The following is a 14,123-nucleotide window of genomic DNA, read 5'->3' on the forward strand; positions in this document are numbered from 1 at the left end:
AAACAAATAGGGTCCATCGACAGATGAATGGATAAAGAAGATGTGGCACATATACACAATGGAATATTACTCAGCCATAAAAAAACGAAATTGAGTTATTTGTAGTGAGGTGGATGGACCTAGAGTCTGTCATACAGAGTGACATAAGTCAAAGAGAAAAACAAATACCGTATGCTAACGCATACATGTGGAATCTAAAAAAAAAGGTTCTGAAAAACTTAGCTGCAGGACAGGAATAAAGACACAGACTTAGAGAATGGACTTGAGGACATGGGGAGGGGAAAGGGTAAGCTGGGATGAAGTGAGAGAGTAGCATTGACATATATACACTACCAAATGTAAAACAGATGCTTGTGGGAAGCAGCTGCATCGCACAGGGAGATCAGCTCGGTGCTTTGTGACCGCCTGGAGGGGTGGGATAGTGGGAACATATGTATATGTATAACTGATTCACTTTGTTATAAAGCAGAAACTAACACACCATTGTAAAGCAATTATACTCCAATAAAGATGTAAAATAAATAAATAACCATATAAAAAAAAATCCCGGTAGGCACTGTTGTGATTAGCGAAGACTGGCTAGGGACTTCATATAAACGATTAAAAGAGCTTTTAAACACAAATAGGGGGCTTCCCTGGTGGCGCAGTTGTTGGGAGTCCGCCTGCCGATGCAGGGGACGTGGGTTCGTGCCCCGGTCCGGGAGGATCCCACATGCCGCGGAGCGGCTGGGCCCGCGGGCCGTGGCCGCTGAGCCTGCGCGTCCGGAGCCTGTGCTCCGCGGCGGGAGAGACCACAACAGTGAGAGGCCCGCGTACCGTAAAAAAAAAAAAAAAACACAAATAGGGTCCATCGACAGATGAATGGATAAAGAAGATGTGGCACATATACACAATGGACTATTACTCAGCCATAAAAAAATGAAACTGAGTTATTTGTAGTGAGGTGGATGGACCTAGAGTCTGTCATACAGAGTGAAGTAGGTCAGAAAGAGAAAAACAAATACCGTATGCTAACACATATATATGGAATCTAAAAAAGAAGGTTCTGATGAACCTAGGGGCAGGACAGGAATAAAGACACAGGCTTAGAGAATGGACTTGAGGACATGCGGAGGGGAAAGGGTAAGCTGGGACGAAGTGCAAGAGTAGCATTGACATATATACACTACCAAATACAAAACAGATGCTTGTGGGAAGCAGCTGCATCGCACAGAGAGATCAGCTCGGTGCTTTGTGACCACCTAGGGGGGTGGGATAGGGAGGGTGGGAGGGAGACGCAAGAGGGAGGGGATATATGTATACATGTAGCTGATTCACTTTGTTATACAGCAAAAACTGACACACCATTGTAAAGCAGTTATACTCCAATAAAGATGTTAAAAAAAAATACATGTGAGAGAGTTCCCAATGAGCCCAGCATCTGTACAAATAGTAATTTCAAAAGCAAATACCTCAGTGGGAAAAATACCTTGATTTGTCAGCAGGATCGCAGAATTTAAAAAGAAAGAGCCCATGCCTTTTTTGGAAAATAAAGAACAATTTAACTTCTGGAACTTCACAGCTTGGACCCTAGCAACGCCTCTTTCGGATTAAATTTTCTACTAATTAAACCCAAATGATTTAAACATTCATCACCTTGCACTGCACCTCTCAGAAAACAAAAACAAAACCGAAAAAATCCTGGGGTTTGGAGTGGGAGACATACAGCACACACACACAGACACACACACACACACACACACACAGACACACACACACGCGTACACAGACGTGCGCGCACACATACACACACGCGCGCGCACACGCAGCCTGTCTAAAGGGCGCTGGGGTTTAGGACGCGCGGGGCCACCCTGCCCGAGCCGGCGGGCGCTGTGTCCCGCCCGGCGAGTTGGCAGTTGGCGACCCCCCTCGACTCCCCCGCCGCCGCGGGCTCCCCGTGGCCTTCGGAGGCTCGGCGAGTCGCTCCAAATGTTTGCCATATTTGTTCAGCCTCCGTAACTCGCCGAGCAGGGCCGGCGCGGCCCGCCCCGCGCCGCTCTCGCCGTCGCCCCCGCAGCCGCCATGGGCAGGGAGCGGCCGGGTCGCGGAGCGCGGAGCCAAGGGGGACCGCCGGCCGCCGACGCCGCGGGGCCTGAGGACATGGGGCCGAAGAGGGGCGCGGGGGCCCCCAAGGAGTGCGGGGAGGAGGAGGCCCGGACGTGCTGCGGCTGCCGGTTCCCGCTGCTGCTCGCGCTGCTGCAGCTGGCGCTGGGCGTCGCCGTGACCGTGGTGGGCTTTCTCATGGCCGGCATCAGCTCCTCCCTGCTAGTCAGAGACACTCCATTTTGGGCTGGGATCATTGTAAGCATCGAGTCTGTTTTGCCTGAGCGCGTTTGCCAGACAGGAATGCCACGCCGCATGGTCGAGTTACCACTAACCCACCTGCATGCGCCCTTCCCCGGCTCCACGCCTCTAACTCGCCCTCTGCTTGGTGACCGATGCCCGCCGCCCCGGGTCTGCTCAGGCCTGGCGCGGCGGGGCTCGTGCCCTTGTCCTGCTTGTGGCTCCGAACGCCTCCGCCTCCGACAGGCCTGACCCTCACGCGCTGGAGCTGCGGAGGGAGGCACAGGCTGCTTACTTTGGTCACACTGAACAGCCTCGATAACAACAGCAGATTCACTTCGGCTTTTTCTTTCTCTTCGCCCGCGGACCCCACCCTCGTCCCTACAGAAGTAGCAAAAAAGTGAATACGTTCATCCTGTAAAAGCAAGTTAGGAAAAATCCTGTACTTGGAGTGGCCACACTGGGTAGAATTGATTTTATTTTTTAAATCTGAGGTTCCGGTAGTAAGTTTATAAAACAGTGGTTGAAGGCAGGAAATGTGAATACAGCAAGCACAGCCTTAATCCACTGGAATCTAAAGTGGGATAAACCCAGGGTGCTGGCCGTGGCAGGAGCCTTATTTGGGACTCTGCTAATGGATGTACTGTTCAAAGCAGAACACTGCTCAGCTGTTGTGAGTTGAGTGTTTGGACACAGCATACTTGGCTTAATTAAACGGATTCTCTGATATGAAGTGGGTACCATTTATTGAGCACCTACTGTGGGCCTGTCCTGCTAGAGGCCTTACACGTATTATTTCTAATCCCCACATCAGCCTTATGGGATAGTTATTATCCTTCCATTTCTCAAATGAGAGAGAACCAAGGGCAAACCCACTGAAGGTCATGAGTTTCCAAAGTTGGCAAATCAACCAAGTTGATTCCTTTTAGCACCAGACTACATCTGCGTTTTCCTCATTGAGCCATGTTGCTCCCAGATTTAGTTTGTAATTTTATTATTATAGTGCCTCGGGCTTACTAAAATCTCTTTCACGTGCATTATTTCATTTGGTCCCTGAAACAACACTTTGAGGTGGGAACTGTTATTCATCTGTGGACACGAGGAAGCGGGCTAAGAGAAGTTAAATGGCATTCTCAAAGCCCAGAGGTGAAAAGTGGTGGAGTCAGGTGAGACCAGAATCGACACCTCTGGCTCCTAGTCTCCCATTGCATCATTACTGCTATTACTGACCACAAGAACTGTACCTTATAAAACAACCCTCAGAATAATTTTGGATCAGGGACAGATGTTAAAAACACCTGATTAAGTATGCATTGATGCAGGTATTTTCTATTTAAGATTATTCGAACTCCCAATTCTTGCAGAGTAATTTAAAACTTTTAATTTGTGTACTGAGAATTCCCATGAAATTATCATGATTGGAGTTTTCTAAATCAAGTGATTTTAAAAATAGCTTTTCACTAAGATATACTGGGTACTTTAGTCACTTCAATGACTGTTAACATACTCAGAGGGAAAAAAAGGTCTGTTCTTCAAGGCTAGGTGAATTCAAAGAAGAAAGGAACGAAACTTCTCATTCAGTGGTTTTGAATATCATTTACAAATGTGTTTTCTAACCTTTCTTTATTTCAACTTTAAGAAGTCCAGTACGAAAAAAGCAAATTAGGTGGGGAAAATTTGTCTTAATGTTTAAGACGGGAACGTACAAACCTTGCAACTCTGAAATTTCATGAGCTCCTTGTAGGAGCATCACATGCTCCTAAGTGCCCTTGGAAGCTCCCTGGATATGGTGCAAAGAGCATTATCTGCAGCCAGTTCTCTGTTTGTTCCAGTTTTCTCGGTTATAATCTGGGATCCACTCGAAGTTTTCTTGTAGTGACATCTGTATTGATGATATCTGTAATCTTGTCTTTCAGCAGAGAGCATATGCAGAGCAGAGCAGTTAGTGGAGATGGCCTGAGACAAGAGAGGAGGGGCCCTAAGGAGTGGGCAAGGAGAATCTCATCCCAGCTGGGCCGGAGCTGCAGGCAACTTGTCCCCATCTCCCACAGACTCCCTGCTTGTTGTTCTCCTCAGGCTGTCTGTGGTTGGTCCTGGGGCGCTCTTCCAAGCTTTCAAGGAAGGGAAAAGGCAGGGAGGCCGGGTGGTGAAGTACAGAAGCGGAAACACTGCACCTGGTGTTGAGCTCCCGCCCGGGCATTATTCACTGAATAACTTGGGGCAAGTTACTTAAATTCTCTAGGCTTCTATGTCTTCGTTGATGAAATCAGAATGGTAATAATAATTCCTCTCTCTTAGGGTTGTCCTGCGGAATAAAGAAATAAATACATGTTCTGATACTTAGAACAGTGCTGGCTCCCGGTAAGCGTTCAGTGAGTTCGCACTTTTTCTTAGCCATGAGTGGAGCAGTCACTGGTAGTGGCGCTCTTCGAAGTAGCAGTGGCTCTATTTTATCTCTAATCACGCAGAACAGTCACTTTGGACTTGCTCCATTTCCCAGACCAGTTTGAACCCTGAAGAAGCTATCAGTTCGGCCATCTCACCTTTCTCTGATCTGAGCCAAGTTACTGTTAGCAGTCTTAGTGGTATTAGATGAGTCCAGTACTTTCTGAATCTTTCTGGAGGATTATAAAAATTAACTTGGGGGAGAAGGGCCTCCTCAGGGTCATTTTCCCTAGGGACGTGGAATGAGTCTGGTCTGGTATATCCCCCAGGGAATACTGGAAAGTTAGACCGAAACAGTACAGGTCAATCCCTGAGGCTGAGACAGAGTCAAACCTGTTTCGGGAATTTACGCTGAATTCAAGCAGGGCGCCCAGCCTGAGGCACCCGCCCCATCGACAGTTTGACGGCTTCACTCTTCTATTTCTGTTTATACTGGTTGCCTCTGATCATGTGACACTTACTTCATTTTACAAGGTTTGCTATCGCATTACTTTGGGATTTGGGTATCACCATTCCCATGATAGAATCTAGGTATATGGATAAATTTACTTAGGCAACTTCTTCTTGACCAATATCTGGGTGGCTTGATGAATGTTCAGTGAAATTCTAGTTATAAAAAAAAAGCCATTGGTAATCTCTAATCAGAGATTTATGTCCAGAGGAATTTTAGAAAAACAAATAGGTGATTTCTTACCTACCTGTAAATATGACTCCTCTCACCCTCCATCAGAGACATGACTGAAGTCTTTTTACTTCAATTACAAAAGATTCCCGTAAAGGAAAAAGAAAAAGAATGGAGCTGCTCTGGAGACCGCGTAACCTGTAAAAGTGCCATTCTTCTCTCAAAATTCTTTCTACATGGCTTGAGGGTTGCAAGTCACTCCACAAGGACAGCACAAAGTGAAACAAGGTCTTTGAGGATGAACTTGGCTAGGGGCAAGGGATCCTAGGAAACAGAAGTTTGCATTTGATTCTGTTAATGGCTTGATTTAGCTGGGTGGAATAGACATTCAAGTTTGCGCGTCATTCCAGAATTCTTATTGATGAAAAAATGTGTAAGGATTGAAGAAATCTAAGAACTTTGGGGCCTTTACTTATTTCTTACTCAGATTAATACAATTTTGGTTTAGGTGAAGGATAACGTGTTTGAACTTTGGCTTATTTTTTTCATTCGGCAACATTTGTTGGGGATGTCTGACGAGCTAGGCATTGGTCTAAAAATAATGAATCATATGCAAGGAGGAGATCTCCAGAGACCCTGATGGACATGTGGCCTTATCTGACAGTAATGAATACTTCCGGTTAAAAAATTTAACCTACGCAAATATTTTTAAAGTCCATTTACCTTTCAAAGTATTTCACTTACCATGATTTATTTGCTTTGGCATTTCTCTCTGAAGTCAAGTTAAGAGCAAACTCTTGCTTCTCTTCCCCAATGGGGATGGTTAGTGTTTGTTAGTTTCTTGGCCCTTGTAGGGAATATTCCAATGGAAAGTGGGAATTTATTTGCCTTATTGTTGCTTCTTTTAGTTTTCCTGACTCTTGCTCCATTGTTCGCATACCCCATCCCCCTGGAATAAAATCCCTGAGATATATACTACAGTAATCACATTAGAAAGTTTAAGGAAAGAGCTTAAAGGGAAGAATATTTCCTTTCCTTAATGTCATTCATAAAACTTATCATATGAATCTGTAATGATTAAGCGTGCTGTCAGGAATTTCAATAACAGTTTTCATATGTTAACTTACTCTAAGGAATTCAAAATGCAGGTGTATTCGGATTTTTGAAATCTATTTTTAATCTTGACTTAATGGAAGGGAACATTGGGTGGTTATTTATTTTAAAAAAGAATACACCCTGAAATTCACAAGTAGATATATGACATATAGCAAGTTATTATCCGCAATTTATAAGTGGAGAGACTGCGACATGATGGTTTGCCTAAATGATTTGATCATGGTTATGAAGAAAAACTGGAAGTGAGAAAGATTTGGCACTGGGCTTTTGGATAGACCCTAAAACAAGTCAAGAAGCAAAACAATGATGTCAATTTTCTATATATGTGTATTGACATTTGAGAATTTAATCTGGAATTATATTTTTAGGAACACATTGCATAGTAGTACATTATTTTTCATATTGGGGCTTTAATACGCTTCCAAAACTTAAAATTGCATCTCTAGTACCACTGGGAAATAATTTGGATTATAGCAACTGTCACAGGAGAGTTAGGGACTGAGGAGTGATAATCCCATGGCCTAACTCAGTCTCCACTGAGTACGTATGACAAGTAATGAGAGGATAATTATCTTATAGGTACATGAAGTTGTTGTAGTAAGTCTAGAAATGGAATGTAATTGGATTAATTTGGAAAAAAATTAATTTTAATAAGTGTATGAACACAAAAGGGAATATTCAAGAATTTGGTGACATGCTCTCTGAAAGAATTTTAGGAATACTGAATAAAGAATAAGTAAAGTTAAGTTAATAATAAAACAACAAAAAAGAGCTTCCCTGGTGGCACAGTGGTTGAGAATCTGCCTGCTGATGCAGGGGACACGGGTTCGTGCCCCAGTCCGGGAAGATCCCACATGCCGCGGAGCGTCTGGGCCCGTGAGCCATGGCCGCTGAGCCTATGCGTCCGGAGCCTGTGCTCCGCAACGGGAGAGCCCACAACAGTGAGAGGCCTGCGTACCGAAAAAAAAAAAAAAAAAAAAATTAAAGAATAAGTAAAGTTGGAAAAAAATCATTAGATGCTTAGAATCATTAGGAGACTGTATTTTCACTTCTATTGCTAGCTTCATACTAAGCCAGATATGCAAAGGCCAAGGGAATGCTTATACAATGAGGAAATTATCCCTGAATTTCCTTTCTCTTTTTAAAAAAGGAGTGTTAAACCAAACTCTATTCCATATTTGCCATTATTAGAGTTTCTGTTTGAACTTATGTATATCCATTTTTAAACTATGGTTTGAGAAATGACATACAGTTGTATTTTCCAATATAGAAAAGTTTATTGATATTGAAAAGAACTAAGAGGTAATAATAAGGAGTGTGTTATTACTCTATCGTGGGCCCCTGGGTTCCAGAGACATTCAGAACGTGTTAACTTAGCATTATTGAGATATTTTATTTCATGTTATAAAATGACTGCAGGATCTAAAAAAGAAAGAAGTCACGTGACTTACTTTGCGTTCCCCTAACTTGAATAAATTAGGACAAATTAGGATTGATGTGGCTGAATGCTAGATGCCAATATTACCATCCTTACCTTCTACAAAGAAAGCAATGGCATAGGTTTCCCTAATATTTGGTCCAGTAGTTTTATAGATTGCCATTATGATGTCCACTTTCAGTTTGGTCTGAGGAAATGGATATTTTCTGGACTTTTTCTTCCCATTAACCTTGTCCATGACATTTCTATTAAGGGTGCTCTTTAACTGGGTCCACTTGCCTGTGTTGTACCCTGAAGGGTTGGCATCAACATTAAAGGATACACACAAGATAATGTGAGGAGTTCAGTGTGCATATTTCTATGTTGCTGTAGGATAGGAATGGAATCTAGTCATTAAATTTTAATTAGATACCATTTCACTGCAAAGTACAGTTCAGTTTTAGGACTTAGATCCCGGCAAACTAGAGAAATCCTGCTCAGAAGAGCGCATTAAAATCCAGGGTTGGATTCAAGTCTAGGTTTATACAAGTCTAGGTTTATTACAATGAGTTCATAAGCTGAAGGTGATCTTCTTTTAAAAAATGGATGTTGGGAACAGTATTTGTAACATAAACTATATAAGAGCCTATTTCAGAGGCTTGTCCTCTTTCAGATGGTTTGGATGCTACCTCAGATCTCAGTGTATTGAGATAAAATTTGGCAGGAGTAACTGTTAGATGACTGAGCGAGGCAGCTGCCTCGATCACCCTGGTAGATTTTAAAATTCATATGTGTACGCTTCCACACACAGCAATAACTAAAATACATTTTCCTTTCTGTCTTAGCCTGCTCCAGTACGGTGGGTTCTAGTGAGGGGCTCTCTTCCCGGCTTGCAGATGGCCACCTTCTCACTACGTGCTCACGTGGTCCTTCCTTGGTGCATGTGCCTGGAGAGAGGGAGAGATCTCGCTCTCTCCCTCTACTTCTAAGGTCACCCGTCTTGTAGGATTAGGACCTCCCCCTTACAACCTCGTTTAACCTTAATTACCTCCTAAAAGGCCTGTCTCCAAACACAGTCACATTGAGGGTTAAGGCTTTAACATGTGAACTGGGGGAGGGTGTGCATAATTCAATCCATAGCCTTGTCAGTGAGGAATATCAGTTTGTACAGCCACCTCAGTGATTCTTAAGTGTGTTTCTCAGCTGATTCAGGAAGGCCCTGTGGCTTTCATGGAACGGCTACAAGCCTGAATGTTTCTGATGAGGGTTCTGCACCAGTAAGCTGACACTTGGCAGTGCGGCGGGGTGGCGTGGCTCAGGCCCATGCCTGTAGTGAAACATATGGAGGAGGGTGTTTTCAATGCATTTACGCATTGCTTCTTTTGTCAAATTTCAGTAGAAATAAAATCAAGTAGATTTAGCTGGTGCCTACAATTCCAAGGGTAGCTTAGACGTTTCATCTGTTGCCTTAGCTTTCAGGCTTAGGACCCACCATTTAGTAAATCTCTGCCTTTCTTGGCTGCTTCTGGAGTGAGTCGCTATCAGAATCTAGCTACATGACACCTTGGCCTCTGAGGCAAGAAAATGAGGGTGGCTGACTGAGCCCTGCTGGTGGCGGATGCTCAGATTTTCAGCAATTAGATGAGCCCTCTGGCCTCTGGGAGCAGTGATCTCAGGCTTGGTCTTTCTAGAACTCAAGGGAAGCCCGCTCTCAGGTCTCCTTTATAATATGCAGCTGATGCTTTCATTTTTGATGATGGTTCTGAAAATTAGATGAACACTCTTTGTTCTGTGGAATGGGTCAAAATAAAACCCTGAGGGTGCTCCCACCTGGGGCCTCATGCTGTCACAGCCTCCAGGACGAGCATGCAGCTCCTGGTGGATCCTCCTTAGGTACACAGTCAGGGCTTCTCGTTTGATCCTGTTTGTCCAGCTTAAAACCCCTAAAACTTCTAAGGGTCTCTGCTTTACTTTAACAAGCGCTGCACAAATCCAAACCATCCCAGAGGGGAAAACTAGAGAAGACTGAGTAGAACCATCCAATATGCCACCTTTTGGTCCAATCCGAGTCCAAAATGAGTAGCAAACAAAAGGCAAGGAAGGCCACGGTTCCAGACACATGCTGGAATGTCGCTGGTTTGATTTTTGAGCATATTTAAAGTTGATGCTCTCTGATCTAAGGTTGCTAAGCAACATCCGCTGCCTAACACAGTCATGAACGTGAGTGTTTCAGTGCTGTGTTTCCTCACCCTGGCCAAAGGCTGGTAAGTGACTGGCTGTTAGAAAGCAAATGGTTTGCTCACAAATCAGCATTCTCACGTCCTGCTGAAGAAGTTCGGTTGGGGCTGCTTCTGTTGCTGCAGAAATGAGCAACTCCCCCTGGCTGGGAGAGGCTGCGGAAACCTCGAGGATGCTGTTTTATCAGCATCCCACTCAACTGTTGTTGTGAAAGTGTTTGATTCAGCATTCACTGTAATTAGCCATTAAAATCCCATTAAGATACGTTGTTATCAAGACCTCTCTCTTGTGTGGAAGATAATGACAGGTGAGGAGAAAAGAGGGGGACTTGCTAGTGTGTTAACTAGACCCTAACTAGGGAGAGAATTTTCGCTTTATTGCTAGGGAAAAACATAACACTTACCAGCTTCCTTCTAAAGTATCAGGTGTGGCACACATATCAGGCCATTACCTGTGCCATTTAGCTGTGCCAGGAAAGCTATAAAAGGGGGCTTTTCCAAGATAAGGGAAACAGCATTTCAGCCTTCATCCTTTCTGTTGGAGGATGGAGGGTGCTCGGTTATGGAGATGAACACAAGGCGACTGTCCCCGCCTCAGTGAAGCGGTGCAGCGTCAGAGGCAGCAAAAGGGCAAACTAGGTCTCCGTAAGGTGGACACTTTATAATCAATGCAAAATAACTGCTCCATGACTGCATACTGATGGAAGACAGAATTCAACCATTTTAGTGCACGTTCAGTAAGTTTATGCATGTCTCTCGTGCGCTCGCTACTCAGATTCTGAAACAGAAGGATAAACCCACGCAGGTGGGCTTTGTCGCATAATCTTTTCATGAACAAGTGGTTTGGGATGCCTATGAAAGAGTTTCCATCTAAGTTAAGGGCTGTGAGACCAAACATAATTTTAAAAATGAACATAGTGTGACCGTAACTATTGTGTTCGAGAACCCTCGATAAATACTCATTCAGTCACCGAATCTAGTGCGTCACAAATTTTTCCACCTGGAGACCTCCCTGAAGCCTCGCTCCCCTTCTCCCCATCCTCACACACACATCACAAAAAGCTCAGTGTCTAGCTAACCCATGTTGCCATGGAAGGGAAGAGAGGAAATGCGGGAGAGGCTGCAGGCTGCCTGGGGACACTAACCTCATGATGAAAAGGACAAAAAACTTTTTAAAGAAGTAATGTTACTATATATTACTTAATGGTCCATTATATCCTTTGTGTATGTGTGTGGTTTTTTTTTTTTTTGGTAAAAAGTGCTCTTAATTAGAAAAGCCACTTGATAATATTTTTTAAAGATTGAACAGGATGGTTCTCTCATTTACACTCCTGTTATAATTGAATTTATATTGATTTACTGTATAATTTCTATATACTGTACAATTTCATCAAATTCTATTTATTGTACTGTTTCAGATAGATGGACCCAGGAGTATTAACACAGAATTATCTGCACAATCATTTCTGAAGTGGGACCTAATTTGAGAACCTACTTAATTATGCTTGAATCATAAAATTCAGCCTATCTCTATACCTCTGGAGTAGGCTTAATCCACATTTATAAGATTCCTTTCCCTTCTGAGAACTTCAAAAATTTTTAAGTGAAACAAATGAATTGTAGTAGTTTATTTTTCCCACAAATAGGTAGCACTTCTACCCCTCATGTTGATTCATGAGAAATGCTGAAACACAATTTTGTTTCTCTTATATTCTTTGAAAATGGATTACTTTGCAAAAGTAGGTACTTATAGAACCTATTGATGATTAGTTTCTGACAAGTTACCAGAAGAGTGAGTTAGGTGGTTGATGAGCCACAGAACAGAAGCCTATCAACGAAAGAGTACCTACTTGTAAAACAGAAACCTTTCACATCTAGCCATTCTCCCTGTGTCTTTCCATACGCCAAGTGCGTCACTCCCAGGAGCTGTGTCTGGGAGAGGGCACACACACACACAACCAGCTACGATACAGTTGAAAAAACCAAGTGTTAACTTGGTGCCCTAAAGAGGGTGGCACAGAGGAAGGTGTGATTAATCCTGTCCGGGGAGGATCAGAAAAGGCAAGGAGAGGGGGCCTGAAACTGCAGGAGGGGCTTCAACTTTGGAATAAAACGCATGTGGGTAGAATCCCAGATCTACCATTTTGAAAAAATTTAGGTTATGATTTTTATTTTTATTTTTGTGTGAGTTTGAACAAGTATGGGCAATTCTATACAATCCTATGATTTTAATTATGAAAATTTCTAAGTATATAATAGCATAGACAGAATAATAAAGCAGCCTCAGGTTCATCAAGTTTTAATATTTTGTCATAATTGTTTTCATTTTTTTAAGAAAGAAAACATTGCAATATATTGAAGTCACCTGTTTCCTTTCTTAATCATATTCTCCTACCCCATCCTCCTTCTCCAGAGGTATCTACTATCCTGAATTTGATATCTGTCATGCCTATGAATGTTTTCATACTTTTTATATGTATATATCCGTAACCAATAATTAATGTTGTTTTCAATATTTTAAATTTTATATAAATAGTAGCATAATATCATGTTTTACAATATTGTTTTTGAGATTTATTTATAATAGTTCATGGATATCATTCATTCATTTTTGCTATACTATATTTCATTATAGGAATATACAACAATTAATTTATTCATTCTCCTGTTGATGAAAATTTAGATTGTTTTCAAAAGATTATTTTTTTCTTGCAATTACAAACAGTGAGACAATGGACATTCTGTTCCATGGCTCTCTATGCATGTATTTCAAAGTTTTTAAAGGAATATTCCTAGGAATTGAATGATTGGGTCTTAAGATATAGGCATTTTCAACTTATTAGATATCGCCAAATCAGTACCGCAAACCCAAAGTTGTACAAATCTATACTCCAGTAAGTCAGATTTATTATCTTTGTTACTTAGCCTTTGTGGTTTTAGGTACTGCAAATATCTTCTCCTAGGTGGTATCATGTCTTTTACTTTTGTTTATGGTGGCTTTGTTGAGGAAAAGATTTAATTTTAATGTATTTACCTATATTAATCTTTTTATGGTATATGCTTTGATATATTTTAAAGAAATCTCCCCCTACTCCAAAGTCAGAAAGATATTTTTCTATATTGTTTTCTGAAATGTTGAAGGTTTGCTTTTGTATTTATATCTTTAATCTAAGTGGTCTACTTTTTGCATATGGATGTGAGATAATGTCCATATTTTATTTTTGGAGTGTGAATTGTCTTAGTACCATAAATAATCAGTACTTTCACACTGATCTGCTATTTCCATTTATCATCTATCAAGTTTCCATATTAGATTTGAGGAGTGTGTCTGTGATCCTCTTCAATCCCATTGTTTTTTCTGTCACCCTGCTGATATCACACTGTCTGTATTAAAATAGCACTATAATGCATCTTGTTATAAAGGTGGTGGCATAAGCAGCTCACCTCCCCGACCCCCATCTTCCCCATACCCCCTGCACTGGAAGGCGAAGTCTTAACCACCAGATCACCAGGGAAGAATATAAATTCTATATATTTTAGAATTGGTTTCTCAAGTTCCAAGAAAAATACTTTTGGTATTTTCATTCAGTTTGTACCTTCTATGCAAGCAAAGAATACCTCACCAGTTATTTGGGTTTTCTCTAATGTCCTTTTTGCTTATCTTTTGATTATTGATTTCAGCTGAATTGCTTTGTGCTCAGTTCATGTGCTTTTCATACTCTCAATTCTTTGATATTATATGAGACTTACTTTGTGATCTAGTATGTGACTAATTTTTATAAACATTCCATTTATGCTTGGGAAAAAAATGTGGATTTTCTCATTTTGAAATTTACAGTTCTGTATTCAATCTAAAAATCAAGCTTTTTAATCAGGTTGTTGAATTTTCTACATCCTTACTAATATTTTTCAGCTTGATCTAAAGATTACTGAGAGATGTGTATTCAGATTTCCCAACATTAGA

At 41.9% G+C, this 14,123-nt stretch overlaps 1 protein-coding gene and 1 long non-coding RNA gene across 2 annotated transcripts in view; one reads left to right on the forward strand and one right to left on the reverse strand.

Annotated features, from left to right (window-relative positions):
- Positions 1-1,829: 1,829 nt before the first annotated feature.
- Positions 1,830-14,123, forward strand: part of SSPN (sarcospan) — a 45,922-nt gene continuing 33,628 nt past the window's right edge. The window contains exon 1 of the mRNA XM_060024469.1: positions 1,830-2,340. Coding sequence (XP_059880452.1) covers positions 2,062-2,340 — 279 coding nt within the window. The 5' untranslated portion in view covers positions 1,830-2,061. The remainder of the gene's footprint in view (positions 2,341-14,123) is intronic.
- LOC132433560 (uncharacterized) overlaps positions 7,348-14,123 on the reverse strand; it is a 34,336-nt gene continuing 27,560 nt past the window's right edge. Inside the window, exon 3 of the long non-coding RNA XR_009521171.1 lies at positions 7,348-7,455. This is a non-coding gene — a long non-coding RNA (uncharacterized lncRNA). The remainder of the gene's footprint in view (positions 7,456-14,123) is intronic.

Source organism: Delphinus delphis, chromosome 11 (genome assembly GCF_949987515.2).
Source record: "Delphinus delphis chromosome 11, mDelDel1.2, whole genome shotgun sequence".
NCBI classification, from domain to species: Eukaryota; Metazoa; Chordata; class Mammalia; order Artiodactyla; family Delphinidae; genus Delphinus; species Delphinus delphis.